This window comes from Hylobates moloch, unplaced genomic scaffold (assembly GCF_009828535.3).
Source record: "Hylobates moloch isolate HMO894 unplaced genomic scaffold, HMol_V3 SCAFFOLD_2, whole genome shotgun sequence".
In the NCBI taxonomy this organism is placed as follows: domain Eukaryota; kingdom Metazoa; phylum Chordata; class Mammalia; order Primates; family Hylobatidae; genus Hylobates; species Hylobates moloch.
Genome location: NW_026652277.1, coordinates 26,769,222 through 26,787,481, shown reverse-complemented (window position 1 = coordinate 26,787,481; position 18,260 = coordinate 26,769,222). Strand labels below are relative to the sequence as shown.

Below are 18,260 nucleotides of genomic sequence, written 5' to 3'. Positions count from 1 at the left end.
TGTGTGTTGCCATCTTCTAACTGTATGATCTAATCTCTTCCTTTCTCTTCAACCTCATCCCATGCCGCTTTCTTCATTTCTCAACATCCTCCAGCCATTGTGAACTCCTTTCTCTAAATTTTCCAAGCACTTTCTTTGTACTTGCTGCCTGAAATCCTCCCTCTTCCCCAACCCCAATGCTATGCTTTTTGCTCGGAAAGTTTCATTCTTCCCCTTTCAGTTTAAATTGTGCTTCCTCAGAGAGGACCTCTTGATCTCCCTTTTTATAAAACAGGCTCCCAGTGCCAGGAAACCTTTACATCAAGACTCGATTTGCCATTTGATAGTCCTTCATCTGGGAGGGAAAAAAAAGGCGGGGTGGGGGAGCTTGAAAAACTGTCATAATGTCCCTGGAATATGGTACTTTTAAGAGTTGAGCCTATTCCATTTTGGAGATGATTTATATAAGTTACAACAAAAGAAGGGCACAAAAACATGATTGTTCTATGGAGTTTTTATAACTTTCTGTCACAAGAAAGAAAGCACGCTTGCCTACAATTTTGTAATATTTCTAGTAAATAAAAGAGGCACTCACCCTCTCAGAGCACCAAATAAGGAAAGTGTAATTGGATGTCATTGCTGTCAGTCATCTGGGCTATAAAAGAGAGAGTGGGGTTGCCTCATCCCTGGGCATCCATAGTCAGCTGTGTCCCTAGAGCTTCTCTTCTTTCATTGCTGCCCAGCTGGGTATATTGCAAGTATGGATTATAAGAGGGGAAGGGACTTCACTGTTTTAACGTTTGAAAGAAAAAGGAAAAAACTCAGAAGTAGTAAGCTAAAAACAACTTGTGCAAATATTATGGGATTATTACTTAATTTTAAGAATTTTTGCTAAAAACAATAGGAACATCATTGAAAAAAGAGCCCCTTTGAGTGATGACTGTTTCATAGTGTTCTACATCTCCTACTCCCTGCCTTATGAAAATAAAGCTAATTAATTGAAGTTCTGGCAAAGAGAAGGGAGTATTCCTTGGCCTTTGACCAAGAATTCCCCTCACCACCATGAACATTCCCACGCATTTCCCCACCAGTTACTCTCCATGATGTCTTCCTTCCTAACTCTTACCAAAATCTCAAATTACAGCACTCGTTTATCTCCATATTTAAAGTCTGCTTCTCCCATTAGAATTCAAGCCATGTAAGATCCAGACCCTCAGTCTTGTCTACCCTGTTCACCCTGTCTCCTTAGTGCCCGCCACAGTGGTTGGCATCTGCTTGGCCATCAAATATACACTAATTGAATAAATAAATCAATGATTTAAAGAAATCAATTATTTTGTTAAAGTAGATTCTTATGCTTTGTCCCACTTGTGTCCTTTGAGGAAAAGTGTTGAAATACTACATGGGGTTCTAACAGAATCTTTGCATTCACTTAGTAAACACTTATTGAGTGCCTGTCACCAGGTCAAGCCCTGGAAATGCCGCCCAAATAAGACATGGTTGATGCCCTCCAGGACCTCAGAGACTAGCAGAGGGACAGACACATGTGTGTAAATAGCTGCAATTCTTTATGAAAGTGTGTAATAGGGGCTTATAAGCATGAACTCTTGAGGTACAAGAGGGAAGAATTTGATTCTGCCTGGGGCAGAATCACTCCACAGAGGCAGTGTTATTTATGCTGGGCCTTGAAGGAAGAGGAGATTTTTGGCAGGTTAATTAGCAGGAAAGAGAGCATTGGGTCTGAGATGTGAAAATGAATGGCATGTTTGGACAGCATTGTGTATTTTGGTGGGGTAGATTGTAAACTCTAGCCCAAGAAGTTTGAGTTTGATCTTAAAGGAGCCAGGGAAACTGTTTAAGCAAGGGAGGCCATGGTAGGAAATGTATGTTAGAGTGCAACAATGTGCAGAGTTCATTGGGGTGGGGAGTAGATGCTGTGATTAGAAACCAAACCATTCACTTCCATCATAGGTATTTTCAGTTAAAACAACCTTAATTTAAAGATCATAATAATGTATCTTTTGTAGAGATGAACTTTAGAATTTCATAGAGATGAATAGTTGGCTAGAAATTCGTTGCTCTATTAAAATGTATTTTCCAGATAAAGACTTTTTAAGTTATTTTTGTTGAATTTTAGAAACTTTTGAAAATCATTTTTAAAAAATGTACCCAGATCAATGTTGCAGTATAAATCACTGAAGAACAAAATTTGTGAATCTTCATGTGAGATATAATTAAATATTTTGGATTCGTCCAGATGAATAAAATGACTAGGTCTTTTCCTCCTGCCCTTGTTAAAAGTAATGCCTCTTTATCAATACCTCACACACAAAAAAAACTCAAAACCTTTCTCTTGCAGTTCCACGGCAACCTTCAAATGACTTGTTTGAAATATTTGAAATAGAAAGAGGAGTCAGTGCAGATGATGAAGCAAAGGATGATCCAGGTGACACTTATACTCTTAGTGCCATCATAATGACATTTTATTGTTTCTCTCCATGAAAATAACTTTGAAATGTAGATTGTTTGGACCATTTGGGAAAATTATACCTGTTTTCTTTAACAACTCAGATTTTCTTTGTAGTTAAATCAGTTGAGCAAAAATAATTATGAATCATCATTTTCTTTTAAAAAATATATTAAAGTAGCACTTAAACTGTAAAAAGGAAATCATATTTTATAAGTGATGATGTAACATGGTTATAATTTGGCAACACTTGTGTGTTCCATTTTTACAGATGATGCACTATTGTGCTGAGAAAAGATTAATGTAATTTCCCTTTGGTCTCGTGGAAAGAAGCTCTGGTTATATTGATAGGAGAGAACACTTGTTGTCTAGATACCCCTAGTTCATAGATTCATTTGTTGTTTTTTGTTGATTTTCTGATCCACTCATCTTTCTGGTTATTTCCTTGTAGGTGTTCTGGTACACAGTTGTAATTTTGACCATGGACTTTGTGGATGGATCAGGGAGAAAGACAATGACTTGCACTGGGAACCAATCAGGGACCCAGCAGGTAAAACCATTTCATTTAACTTTTCCTGGTACACATTTCAATGTGATACTATCTGAAGACTCCACTGCTGCTAACCAAGTCTACTGTAACACATCTCTGTATTTACTTGATAAAGACGGTCAAAAAGGACCATGCCTAGCATTTATATTTCATTTCTTTGAGAGAGTTAAATTTGTTAGCTATCAACTAGCACTATATTATGGGAGACAAGTAGTTAATTAAAAGGTCAGCTAATTTCTCTCAAAAAGCTTGATAAATAAAATATTTAGGTTAATTCTTGCAAATAATTCTCAAGTTATTTGTAGCACCCATTCCCAAGAATAAAAGAAGTAATATAGTGATATATCAGCCATGGTAATAGATATTCCCCAGTTGTTTTTTCTTTGTTTTTCTTTTTTTTTTTTTTTTAAGATTTGAGTGGTAGTAGAAGGACACAGTGGAAATTTCTATAAAGTTGTGATTATCCCTCTGAAAAAACTTCACTCTAACTTGGGTGCTGAAGGAAATGGTTACAAATCACCACCACTCATTTTATAACAAAAGGTAGATTTAGAGATAGTTCCTTGGAAATCAACAGAGTTTTAAATTGCACAATTCCTATTAATCTGAAGTTTTAGTACTCATAAGTCATCTTTTCTTCTAGATTCAAGATAGCTTTTCTCCCCTCAGTAGTTAAATCTTTTTTTTTTTTTTTTTTTTTGAGATGGAGTCTTGCTCTGTTGCCCAGGCTAGAGTGCAGTGGCACGATCTCAGCTCACTGCAACCTCTGCCTCCTGGGTTCAATCAATTCTCCTGCCTCAGCCTCCCAAGTAGCTGGGACTACAGGCATGTGCCACCATGCCCAGCTAATTTTTTGTAAGTTTTAGTAGAGACTGGGTTTCACCCTGTTAGCCAGGATGGTCTCGATCTCCTGACCTCATGATCTGCCCGCCTCGGCCTCCCAAAGTGCTGGGATTACAGGCGTGAGCCACCACGCCCGGCCAGTAGTTAAATCTTTTATGGATGAGGCCTACTTAATGGAAGGGTGAGGAGTTTGGTTTCATTTTTTTTCCTTTTTATACTCCTGATTCTAGATTTTAAGAAGATACAGAATGTGAAGGAAAAGCGTGTTATTTCATTTATTTTAAAAGCCTAGTTCTTGAATACCATACCAGGTAAGAGCACCAAACACAGAAAAGTTAACCTGAGAGAGCTCATGATATCTTAAATCAGCTTTTCTGAAACTTCACTGTGATTGCAGAGCAGCTGAGGGCCTCATTAAAATACAGGCTTTCATGCATTTCTAGCAGGCTCCCTGAAGATCTCTATGGTGGTCCTCAATGCACATTTTGAGTAACAAGGTATTAAAAAATTAGTCCAAAAATATATTCATTACATCCCCTAAGTTTGAAATAGAGATATACTTAAAAATTAAAATGTGAAGTAAATTCCTAAAAATAGGAATATTCGATAAATTCAAATTGGTTCCTACATTTCTTTTAGTTGTAAAAGACAATATCATTTAGTGCCTCACACACAGTACTCTCAGTCATTCTTGCATTACTGTCTTACTCATTTAAAGTTAACTCTGAGCAGAACAGCATTATGATTAATGTCACAGATTCTGTGAATAAGAGAGAAACCAACATATCTACATATGTGTGTGTGTGTGTGTGTATATATACAATATAAAATACCTATGACAGTCCTAGCTTATTTAAAATCTCATCAATTTTATTTAATTGTAGCAATTTACACTCCTACCAACAGTATTTGAAAACCATCCCCAACAGATATTATAAAAGTATTTTTTTAAATCTCTACCAATCTTATAGGTGAAAAGGAATCTCTTTTAATTTTACTTTCCATTTCTTTTATTGTGAAAAGTTGAAAATGTTTTATCATTCACTCGAGAAGCAAGTAATATTGTCTTTATTTCACAAAGGAAATACTGACACCCAGAGAAGTTATCTGTTTCCTAAGGCCACAGAGCTAGAGAGTGGTGGAATTAAGTCCAAACCACTCTGTACTACTCATGCAGGCTCCTAGACAGTTCAATACTCAGAACATCTGCAGCATTATTGTGTTTTTGACTGTACCACAGGCTGGCCTCAGTAGGTGTGCATGTGGTAGTGTGCATGATCTGATTAGCAGATCACAGACCTGTAGATTAGACTGACTGACCACTGACCTGGAGTAGTTTGCTACAGTAGGAGGGATCTTTGACAGTCATGTATGATACAACGGTGAATAATATTTACGGTCATAATGAATGATTCCTTCAAGTAAGGTACATTGGGGAGAGTAATTCATGCTAAACGTTTAACAGGAGAATTCACTGCACTTCTATGTAAACAATCTATGTAAAATACTTGATTTTTAGAATTTAAACACTGTATTTTAGAACCAATTTGGTCCTTTTCAACATATTTTTATTATGCATTATATTTGTAAATATTTAAATTTGTTGTGACCCAAATCTCCCTTTCCCTCTGATGGAAAAATGAGAAGAAGTTTAGAAATTAGAATGGTAGGCAAAGAAATTTGAAATCGTTATTGGACTGTGTTAGTACAGAGCAAACTGAAAGGAAGAGAAGCCTGCTTGAGTGATTGGATAACTCATGATGATTGGCTATGGTCCCTGGAGGGTGCTTTTCTAGAATTGGTCCAAGTTTTTACCAAGAACTTAGATAAATAGGACATTGAACTTAATATTGAAGATAAACTGACCAAAGTACGGTTGACTCAAATCTGGAGAGGAAAGACTATGTGTGCTGATACAACCAGCATTCGAAAGATTAGATTAATGGGTCACAATTAAGAAGGTGAAATGTAATGGGGTTGAGTCTAAGTTATGGCTTATAGTCTAGAAACCAGTCACACATCTGAGTGAGGGGGAAGACGTGACATGTCACTAAGGGTAGAAGACTTTAGAGTTATAGTGTGTAATGAAATCAATCTAAGCAAACCTTGTGATGTTGCAGCCAGAAATATGGACCATCTCTATAGAAATATGGTATGTTTCAAGAATGAAAAATCCACTTTGGTTAAGTGGTGAATCCACTTTTGAGAATTCTTTTTTTCTAATATGACAAGAACAGAGTTGGTCACTTAGAAGAGGATGACCTGCATGGAAAGGTATCTCCAACCTTGTGAAAAACAGGCAAAGGAACCGTAACGTTTAGCCTGGAGAAGAAATGATGCATCAGGGTTCCTTTTCAAATAATTGACTAGGGTTAGAGTTGTTCTCTCACCAAAAGGGGATGAGAATAGGATTAATGGGTAAAAAATACAGGGAGATTCATTTTGGCTCACTCTCATCTAAAAAGAGAACAGGCTGACATGGAAAGAGTGAGTTATCTTAGTGGAAGCATTTGACTGGGTGACATATGGCAAGATATTGTTAAAAGATTTTGAGCATCAGATAAAAGTTGGATTAGAAAACCTTTAGACCAGTTCTGAGAGCCTGATTCAGAATGGAATGTGGAAATAGTCCCAAGAAATTCAGTGAGCAGGGTTCTAGCTTGGAAAGAAGGATGGGAAGACCAAAAGATGGCAGAGAGTTGGAAGGTAGGATATGTGAGGATGGAATTGCAGAATATATTTTTAAAATATGTTGAGATAATTATAACCCAGCACTGATGGGAAAATACTAATAAAGCTTACCTTTTCATGGCTTTTTCTTCTAGGAAATTCAGGCAGATGGAGTGTGTGTGTGTATGTGTGTGTGTGTGTGTGTGTGTGTGTATCGCATGTGAAGGCCAGAGAAGAATATGAAAAATCGGCTAGACACAGTGGCTCACCCCTGTAATCCCAGCACTTTGGGAGGCTGAGGCAGGTGGATCACCTGAGGTCAGGAGTTGAAGACCAGCCTGGCCAACATAGTGAAACCCCATCTTTACTAAAAATACAAAAATTAGCCAGGCGTGGTGGCAGGCACCTGTAGTCCCAGCTACTCAGTAGGCTGAGGCAGGAGAATCACTTGAGCCTGGGAGGCAGAGCTTGCAGTGAGCTGAGATCACACCACTGTACTCCAGCCTGGGTGACAAAGCAAGACTCCGTCAAAAAAAAAAATAATAATAATTTCTGTGTATTATTGTAATTACCAAGCGAATTATTTACCTATTTCTATCTACATTATACCACTTGTAAAAGAATATGTGTTTGCATATCCAATTATGGATGATTTTAATGATGTGCAGTTCTAATCCAAGATCCATATTTGTAAATATTCTTATATGTTAATATTTCTAAGAAAACTCAAAACTCACAACCTTAAGAAATAGCTGCAAAATAAGTGCATTTGCTAGCTGCCTTTCATGGTGCTATTAGGTTTTATCACATTCAGTCACAGTGAGATGTGAAATTAACAATGCCTCTAAGAAATGGAAAATTGTGCTGCTGACAGACATGGTGATATGCTGCAGGTATGTAGCTGTGGCCCTGGGGACACACCCTTCTCCTGTGTGTGTCAAAGCTAGAACTAAGGCCCTTTTCCTGGAACCTTGATCTCTGGAGAACAAGGATTAAAGGCAGCTGACTCAGCACTCTGTCTGCCACAGATAGCTACAAGGAATTTGCTTACATATGTATCAAGTATGCCAGCATGTACATACAAGTATGTCTATTTCAGCATTAAAACATTATTTTAAAATACACATAAATGTAAAATAAATCAACAATATAAGTGAAAGCTTTCTACCATCCCTGACTCCCATTCACCACCTGGCAAGATGCAGCCAGTTTCTTGATTATGTTCTCAGAGAGATATTTTTGGATACAATGGCATTCTCTTCTGTGCCTTGCCTTTGTCACTTATTGATACTACCTTAAGAGTTAACAGGAAGAACATGGACTTTGAAGCCAGAATACCTGGTCTGGAACCCAGCACCACCACATACTAGCTTTGACCTTGAGCAAGTTACTTAAATGGGGATAATAAGTACTATCCACTAAACATAGGTAAGGCATTTCAAGCAGTGCCTCACCCAGAGTTACCACTAAAATAGTATTAGCCATTGTGGCTGAAGCATGTCCCCTGTCAGTACATACAGAACACCCTCATTCTGATTTATGGCTGGCTGCTATTCCATTACTCATCAGACGTACCACAATGTATTTAGCCAGCCCTCCACAGAGGAACATAAGTTGTTTCAAGACTTTAGGTAGTTCAGACGATAGTGCAGTGAATAACCCTATACGTTCATTATTTAATATATGTTAGACTGTATCTGTAGAATAAATTCCTAAACGTGGAATTGCTATGTCAAAAGATAATTTATATTTTGAATTTTGATAGATTTTATTAAATTGCCCTTTATAAAGGTTGTAGCAATTTACACTTTTGCCTACAATATTTGAAAACCATCCCCAATATATTATAAAAGTATTTTCAAAATCTTTGCCAATATTATAGGTTAAAAGGAATCTTTTAATTTTACTTTACATTTCTTTTATTGTGAAAAGTTGATCACATTTTCATATATTTGTCATTTTTTTCTGTGATGTTCTTTATTTTTCTTTAGTATTTTTATTGATTTTTGAAAGTTTTCTATACAAAAAGAAAAATTATCCTTTTTTAATGTGTTGCAAATGTTTAAAAACATTTTTGTTTGTCTATTTTATGGTATTTTTATCTTAACATGCAAATTTGGAAACTTAAATGTTCTTCATTAAGAAATTGGCTAAATGGTTATTGGCATACTTGCAGCAGTGCAAAGTGTATTTGCTACCATAGAAAAATGGTTATACAAGAAGCAACTTACAACACTGCAAATATAGTATTCCTTTTTTTAAAAAAAGTTCATATTCATGTGCATTTATGTGAATGTATTACATAAGAAAAGTTCAGAAGTCAAAACCTTCACAAATACCTCTAGATTTTGTAAATTGAAAATTTAAAGGCACCAACCACTACAGAATTAAAAATAAATAAACTAACATTTTATAATCCAACTTTCTGGTCAAGTTTTGCAGCATCTTTTATTTACCCTCCCTCCCCAAAATTCTTCAGATATTGTGATACTGTAAACTGAATGAATGTTTAATATAATTGTATATTTATCACCAGAATTATGAAATCAGAAGTGGAAATTTCAATAGGTAACTTGCTTGACACTGAATCAATTTTTCCCTTAATGTTCCAACTTGTATCATTTCCTTTATTACAAAGGGCACGAATTCTTCAAGGCAAAAGAAAAAAAAAACCAGCAAAAGCAAAACCTGGTGCACATAGAGTAGCTCTACAGAGGAAGAACAATCAAAACCTCATTTATCATGTTGTAAATTTTAGAGTTTTAAATGCATATGCAAAGAATACCTTGGTGTGTTAAGTTGTCTTGTTTGCAGGTAGTGTCTGGCAGAATGGTATCAGTGTACATTCCACAGAGACTTAATCCTTGTTTTCTCGAAACTTGCAGGTTAACTGTAATAACCTTATATCTTAGTCTTAACCAGAGTACCTGTGATGATTCAAAAGCTGACTTATAGTGAGACATTTAAAATCCATGTAAATATTTTGGCCCAAGATATTGTTTGGATTAGTTTGTGGAGGAAGGGGACAAGGGAAGTGGGAGAAAGATTAAGACATTATGTATTTTTAGTGATTCAAGTACATGAATCAAGGATCTATTTCCCTGCAGTTTTTTGCATATCCTTGGAACATCATTCATTGATTCAAACATCCTTAAACACCTTCTACCTGCTAGCAGGGTAACACAGAGGTTTGGGGGAAACTTTGGTTCAGACTTTTAAGTTGTTCACAACCTGCTGGGGAGCCCTTAGCACAGAGGCTGGCACATAGTAAGTGCACAGAAATCACCTGTGACCTATAGAGCTCTGACAGGACTTGTTAGAGAAGAAGACACTGGAATAAAAAGATAATACCAAATTTTATCATGTCTTGTATAAATTAAGCATAAGAAAGAGATGATAGTTTATATCTGTTAACTGAAAACTAAATGGGATTTCTACCAAAATAGATACACATGATACACATGTTCAACATTCCAACCATTTTTCTATGGAAAAACCAGTGTTGAAACATACAGTGTGTTTTCAGATAAAACAGCCTGAGGGAATGTCATTTGTACATGGATCAAGTTTCAAAATACTACTTGCAACTTTCTCTCTCTTGAGAAGCAGCACCCCCCACTTCACTGCTGCTTAACCATTTTTTTTTTTTAATGCAGTTTCCTTAACAACAGAGGGAAGAAAATTCTAGCCCTAGGGATCTGAGAACATCATCAAAGTAGTCTATCTAAAGTGAAAGTTTTTATTAATATTTGTGTTCATGTATATATAATAGGACATATTTATAGAATAGATATGATATAGATTTGTTTTACTATAAAAATGTTTTAAATGGCTTACCTCCAAATAAAATTGAAGCCCCAGGAAGACGTATAGGGTTTCCTGAATACCTCTGTATCTTCCTGGTGTTAGATTTACGCCAGTGTGAGAAGCACTGCCAACTCTGATTTTTTTTTTTTTAAAAACCTTTACATTTAGAGATTTTTTTTTTAAGTTGGGGGAGGAGAGAATAAGCAGATATAGGGCCCTTTAAATCACCATCTGCTTTACTGTCCAGAGGTTAATTATCCACCAGAAAATTCTCCCTGGAAATTTAGGGTCAGTTTTACCAAACCACCAAGCCAGATCGGCAGGAGTGTTGGACAATGTTATAAATTGGTGAGGGTCACAAGGTGGTGAATGTGTATATGTTGTTGTATGCCTGTATGTCTGATCATATTCCATTGGAAATATTCATAGTGTTTGGTTACTAATTATTGTGTGTCTCTGGCATTACTTCTACTTTCCATGAGCAAAGTAAGTGAATGTTTTCTGTAAACACATACCATATAACTTAAGACAGGCATACAAATAAGTCATATTTTTCTTCTTCAAAAATCTGGAATTCTTTACAAAGAAAACAAAAAAAAAACTAAAACTCCTGTCCATGCTGCTTGTTCTAGAAAGGGATATTGGCACATTCACACAGCCCTGCTTTTCCCATTCCAGGTGGACAATATCTGACAGTGTCGGCAGCCAAAGCCCCAGGGGAAAAAGCCGCACGCTTGGTGCTACCTCTCGGCCGCCTCATGCATTCAGGGGACCTGTGCCTGTCATTCAGGCACAAGGTGACAGGGTTGCACTCTGGCACACTCCAGGTGTTTGTGAGAAAACACGGTGCCCACGGAGCAGCCCTGTGGGGAAGAAATGGTGGCCATGGCTGGAGGCAAACACAGATCACCTTGCGAGGGGCTGACATCAAGACGGTAAGTAGATCCACAAAGGAGGCAGGACCTGGGACGTTTTCCTTTCATGGGAGAACTCTGGGATCTGAATTTGAAGAAGCCTTGCTGTGTGAATTCAGGCTCAGATAAAGGTTTGGGTTTTTTTCTGGGCCTGATGACTACATTCAGTGTCTCTTTCTGAAACCGCTTTCTGCTTCTTCATCCTTCTTCATTGCAATCTGTGATCACCACCTCTCCCTAACCCTGGTAAAGATCCAGCTTTTTTTTAATGGAAAAAAAAAAATCTAGGAATAGAAAAGTTTTTTGTTTTTTTAAAGTTGATCAACAGAAACTTCCAAGGGTGGGGTGGTGAGCTTAATTGTTCCTGCTTTCCCTTTCCTTTTAATTCCTTATATTTCAAACTTTTACTACCATAAATTACCCAGGAGATGGTTCTTTTTTCTTTTTTGAAATGTTTCTTTCAAGTTCAAATTTTTTTCTTTGTTTCAGAGATCACAGTTAAGCAGCCTAGGGTGGGAATTCAGAACTACAATTGGAAAGCACTAGTATTCAGGACAGGATGTGGGAAGTGCTTTGATGGAATATATAAATTTGATCTTAAGTAATCAAGATATCGGTAGCAAAAAAATGGTCTACGGCATCCCAACAAAATCACGAATGCATTTGGGAAAATGTCATCTTTATGCTGGTGCTTATGAAACTTGCTGCTGGGAGATACCTATGCTTATATATAGGTATAGTTTATAAGAAACTATTTTAGAAAGAAAAGATAGATTCCATTAATACAGTTTTTATCAGAGTACTTGGATTTTGTTTAATTCTTACATATTTTTTCTTAAAACTTTTCTCAGTATTTTTATTGTTTAGAGAAATAGGATAATAAATCATTTTAAATCAGCACTCAGGTTTTCTCTTGTTTTATAAGGAGCAAGTATGCTCTATAGAAAATACAATGTAAGAATAATAGAAGTTTTTGGTTTTTACACAGGCAAAACAACAGTGTGATTGGATTATGGTGTTTGATTCTATTCCATTTTCAGCAAGAAAGGGATGTTAACCAAAAAGGAACTAAGAAACATCTAAGATAGGCTGCGTGATTATGATCTTTCAGATCTTTGGCTCCTAATATCTGTTCCTTTATATTCTATCACACTCTTCTTCTAACTTTGGTAATCCTTGACGAAAGTGTCCACCTTATAAACAATCCTAAATCGAATTGGTCTATAGCTTAGAATGGCTTTTTAAAGAGTAATTGATTCTGAGTAATGTGGTCTGATGAACAGTTTGATGATTTCAGTTTCTACTGAAAGAGAAGCTTCAGTGATACTGGCAAGTATATTCTGTTTTTTGCCTCCTGCAAAATAAGTTTAAAATTGGTTTGGGGGAAGGTTTGCCTTTATTTTTGCTAAATAAGGAGGCATTAGAAAGGGGCAGAGGAAGCTTGACTGGTGTGTGCATTCTCTCCCTAGGTCATCTTCAAAGGTGAAAAAAGGCGTGGTCACACTGGGGAGATTGGATTGGATGATGTGAGCTTGAAAAAAGGCCACTGCTCTGAAGAACGCCAACAACTCCAGAACTAGCAATGAACTCCTATGTTGCTCTATCCTCTTTTTCCAATTCTCATCTTCTCTCCTCTTCTCCCTTTTATCAGGCCTAGGAGAAGAGTGGGTCAGTGGGTCAGAAGGAAGTCTATTTGGTGACCCAGGTTTTGCTGGCCTGCTTTTGTGCAATCCCAATGAACAGTGATACCCTCCTTGAAATACAGGGCCATCGTAGACACATCAAAGCCATCTGTGGGTGTTGCCTTCTATCCTGTGTCTCTTTCAGGAAGGCATTCAGCATGCGTGACCCATACCATCCTCCATCCTGATTACAAGGTGCTCCTTGTAGTAAATTATGGGAGTGAGTTATGGGAGCAGTTTTTAAAAGAAATCTTTGCAAATGGCCATGATGTTATCTGTTCGGTGTTGTACCATGAGTAGTATTGACTTCCCTTGAGATATGATGTACAATGTGCTTGTGAAATTGACTTACCCTCTTCATTTAAGTTAGTTCTGGCCTGACCTGAACTCTGACTTTTACTGCCATTCACTTTATAAAATAAGGGTGTGTAACATATCAAGATACATTTATTTTTATCTGGTTTTTTTTTCCTGTTAAAGACAATTATGTAGAGTGGGCACGTAATCCCTCCTTAGTAGTATTGTGTTTTGTGTAAATGTGCTATTGATATTAAGTATTTACGTGTTCCAAATATTTACAGACTGTAGTTGCAAGGTAAAGGGCAGCTCGTGATCTCAAGTTAAAAAATACATGGTGAAATGTCGTCCGGTTCCATGACGTTATATTGGCAGCAGTAGGAAATTGGCAGAAGTGTTGGGTTGTGGTAGCGGAGTGATGAATTTTTTTTTTAATGACCTTGGGTTTGATCTCTGCAAAGGATAGGAAACCTTTAGGAAGACAAGAAACTGCAGTTAATTTAAAACTGTCACTGTTTCAAGTTACACTTTAAAACCACAGCTTTTACCATCATAACATGGCTCTGGTAATATGTAGGAAGCTTTATGAAAGTTTTTATTGATTCAGGAAAAGGATCCTGTTTATTAAAGCAGAGTGAGAGGAAGCATAGGAGAAACTCCATCGGAACAGATTTTCACACAATGTTTTAAATTGATATAAGTTTAGGCAGTTGTAGTTCATAACTTATGTTGCTCATGTTGTGTTATGTCAGGATGGGATAGGAAGCAAATCCCATGCTCAGAGGCATGGGATGTGTTGGAATGGGATTTACACACACTGGAGGAGCAGGGCAAGTTGGAATTCTAAGATCCATGAACCCCCAACTGTATTTCCTCCCTGCATATTTTACCAATATATTAAAAAACAATGTAACTTTTAAAAGGCATCATTCCTGAGGTTTGTCTTAATTTCTGATTAAGTAATCAAAATATTTTCTGCTGTTTTTGCCAGGAATCACAAAGATGATTAAAGGGTTGGAAAAAAAGATCTATGATGAAAAATTAAAGGAACTGGGATTATTCAGCCTGGAGAAGAGAAGACTGAGGGGCAAACCATTGATGGTTTTCAAGTATATGAAGGGTTGGCACAGAGAGGATGGCGACCAGCTGTTCTCCATATGCACTAAGAATAGAACAAGAGGAAACTGGCTTAGACTAGAGTATAAGGGAGCATTTCTTGGCAGGGGCCATTGTTAGAATACTTCATAAAAAAAGAAGTGTGAAAATCTCAGTATCTCTCTTTCTAAAAAATTAGATAAAAATTTATCTATTTAAGATGGTTAAAGATGTTCTTACCCAAGGTAAAGTAACAAATTATGGAATTTCCCAAAAGATGTTTTGATCCTACTAGTAGTATGCAGTGAAAATCTTTAGAACTAAGTAATTTGGACAAGGCTTAATTTAGGCATTTCCCTCTTGACCTCCTAATGGAGAGGGATTGAAAGGGGAAGAGCCCACCAAATGCTGAGCTCACTGAAATATCTCTGCCTTATGGCAATCCTAGCACTATTAAAGAAAAAAGGAAACTATTTATTCCAAATGAGAGTATGATGGACAGATATTTTAGTATCTCAGTAATGTCCTAGTGTGACGGTGGTTTTAAATGTTTCTTCATAGTAAACATATAAGCCTTTCATTTGTTCAATGGATGATGTTTCCGATTTTTTTTTTTTAAAGAGATCCTTCAAGGAACACAATTCAGATAGATTTTCATCTGGTGCATTCTCTCTGCTTCATATATGACAAGTTATCTTGGCTGCTGAGAAAGAGTGCCCTGCCCCACACCAGCAGACCTTTCCTTCACCTCATCAGTATGATTCAGTTTCTCTTACCAATTTGACTCTCCCAGGTTCCACAGAACAGTAATATTTTTTGAACAATAGGTACAATAGAAGGTCTTCTGTCATTTAACCTGGTAAAGGCAGGGCTGGAGGGGGAAAATAAATCATTAAGCCTTTGAGTAACGGCAGAATATATGGCTGTAGATCCATTTTTAATGGTTCATTTCCTTTATGGTCATATAACTGCACAGCTGAAGATGAAAGGGGAAAATAAATGAAAATTTTACTTTTCGGTGCCAATGATACATTGCACTAAACTGATGGAAGAAGTTATCCAAAGTACTGTATAACATCTTGTTTATTATTTAATGTTTTCTAAAATAAAAAATGTTAGTGGTTTTCCAAATGGCCTAATAAAAACAATTATTTGTAAATAAAAACACTGTTAGTAATATCAGTTGTCTATTCTTGTTTTTTGAGTTTTGTTTTTTTTGACTTGGAAAAAAGCATTGAGGTAGTTAAATGATGTTTCACAAAAGTCATAGTAGAATCCCTTTTACTGTTTGGATGGTGGGAACAGAGACATTGCCTGTGGTATTACACTTTCTAGGTTATAAAACATGAGACACTTTTTTTTATCAGCATGAACAGGGAAAGAGATCAGATCACTATAATCCATGCCATGCCTTAGTAAATTGCTTTAGTTATGTTTTATTATCATTTCGTTGTAAACATTTGCTTTAAATTTTTTTTTTTCTTTTTTTTGAGACAAGGTCTCTCTCTGTCTCCCAGGTTGCAGTGCAGTGGTGCAATCATAGCTCACTGCAGCCTCAAACTCCTGGGCTCAAGCAATCCTCTGGCCTCAGCCTCCCAAGTAGCTGGGACTACAGGCACATGCCACTACTAGACCTGGCTAATTTTTTATATTTAAAATTTTTTTTTTTGTAGAGACAGGGTCTTGTTATGTTGCCCAGGCTGGTCTTCAACTCCCAGCTTCAAGCTATCCTCTCGCCTCACCTTCCCAAAGTGCTTGGGATTACAGGTGTGAGCTACTGTGCCCAGCTGCTTTCAATTCTATTATGGAAAGGCAGATTAAGCTATAAGTAAATATACAAATATGTGAATTGTAAGTGAAAAGTTTTTTTAACTGTAATTTTGTTAATTCGTAACACTTTACTCATAGTCTAATAACCTTTCCTGATGGAGAAAACAACTACAATAAAGAAAAATTTTTAAATTATACAAGAATAAAAATTAGTCCTCATGCAGAATTATAGAGAATATACTCAATAGTTTCTCTCCTTCCAATATGCAGAGAACTCTTAGCTGGGGACATAAAATCTTCGATAAATACATAATTCAAGCAAAAAGTAAGGAATAACTTATCTCAGAGATCCTTCATAATCATCCCTCAGAGATTGAGAAAGTTCAGGTTTTCTCAGCATGTTAATTAAGAAGTTAAACCTCTTCTGAAACCTGTTTGAGGTTGTGGGTTGGGAGGAGCAGATAATGATGAGATTCCAGGTTATAGTTCATCGATTTAGTCAGCAGATTTTCAAATACCCATGTCTTAGGAAAGGGAGGGGGGCTCTAGGGTCCGACAGTGGGAGATTTCCCCTTTCAGTGTTTCAATCTCGAGAAGGAGGTGGACATTTATCAAAGTCATATAAATTAATGCAAAATTGCTGTTCTGAATAAATAGTTGGTGTTTTGAAGGTTCTGGAAGCATGGTGGATTTCAAGACTCTCACCCATTGCTTTTCATTTTAAGGTGCATGGGAAGCACCTGGAATCTTGTTAAAATGCAGCTTTTGATTTAATGGATCTGGAGTGAGGCTTGAGATGCTGCATTTCTAACCAGTTCCCAGGTGATGCCTATGCTGCTTGTCCTGGTTCCACAATTTAAGTAACAAGGCTTTAATGGTAAGTGTACTGAGGGAGATTAGGGCCTTCATCTTCATTAACATTCACGACTGGAAGGCCTGAAGGCCCGTAGTTGCAAGATCTGGATTCGTAAAAATTTACGAAGTCCCAGTGTATTTTTTTTCTTTCAAAAAACTTCTTTTCTGAGCATGGAATATTTAAACTTGCCCACCTGGTGCAGAAAATTGCTTTTTAAACAACTGGCAGGGCCTTTGGAATAAGGAAGTTATAATTGAGGACACTTAAATATAAGTGAGGCAGTGATCCAGGAAGCCTGTATTTTAGAAGACAAAGTGATATTCATGAATTGGAGAGCGTTGCTTTTCAGGGCTCCAGGACTCAGAAACTTGAAAGCAATCTGAAATTCCAGTAGAGGTGAGTTCCAATTTGATTTTTCTGGGATTAATTCATTTAAAAGCTAAAAACTGAGCCCTCACTCATAACCTGATATGTAATTTCAGGGAGTATAGATGACCGACCCTGGAGGCTCTGTTCTGTTGTTTCATGCATATCTTTATTTTCTAGACCAAGCCCCTCTCTGGTGTTTGGGATCTGCTTGCAGACACTCATGATTTGTAGGGTCATCCAAAGCAGTTTTCTCACCTGCAGGCAGTTTTCATCTTCAGGGGACATTTGGTAATGCATAGAAACATTTTTGGTTGTCACAATGCGGGGGTGCTATTGGTATCTATTTAGATATGTTTCCAAATGTCTCATAAAGCACAGGACAGCTCCACACAATGAAGAATAATCTGGCTTCGAATGATAATGCTGTGATCGAAATCAATGATTTCCAAAGAGTAGTCCCCAAACTAGCCGCCTCAGTACTGGAAACATGCTAGAAATGCAAATTCTTGGCCTCCATGTCCATCCAACAGCATCAGAAACTTGAGGTGGAGCCCCTGCAATCTGGGTACAACAAGTACTCCAGGTAACTTTGATGTGCCTTCGTTTAAGATTCTTTCCTTATTAATGTTTTCTGTTTTTCATCATCTATCTAGAAAGAGTGACTTACATGAGACCAATTTTCCAGTGCCTTGCTACCACTGCTATTTCACTCCCTAACTCTGAACTAACATCACTATTCTACCAAAATTGCTCTTTTGAAGGCTGCTTATTAACTTGTATAATTGTGTATAAGTTCCAATGTTTAATCCACATGTATCATTACATAAGCAGCATTTGGAAGTGATGAGCACATCTGATGTTCCTTGATATCCTCTTCTCCCTTGGCTTCCTTGAGCCACATTCCCACATTTCCAACTGTTTACTGGAAAGGTGCAAGGAGATGCCATAAAAAGAGCTCCAA

General features: G+C 37.0%; 1 protein-coding gene across 2 annotated transcripts in view; it reads left to right on the top strand.

Moving 5' to 3' along the window:
- The window catches only part of NPNT (nephronectin), a 73,920-nt gene extending 61,089 nt beyond the window's left edge, over positions 1–12,831 (top strand). For both annotated transcript variants that reach the window (XM_032172807.2, XM_032172886.2), the window contains exons 10-13: positions 2,339–2,425; positions 2,898–2,996; positions 10,995–11,251; positions 12,700–12,831. In XM_032172807.2, coding sequence (XP_032028698.1) covers positions 2,339–2,425; positions 2,898–2,996; positions 10,995–11,251; positions 12,700–12,810 — 554 coding nt within the window. In that variant the 3' untranslated portion in view covers positions 12,811–12,831. The remainder of the gene's footprint in view (positions 1–2,338; positions 2,426–2,897; positions 2,997–10,994; positions 11,252–12,699) is intronic.
- The last annotated feature ends 5,429 nt before the right edge of the window (positions 12,832–18,260 follow it).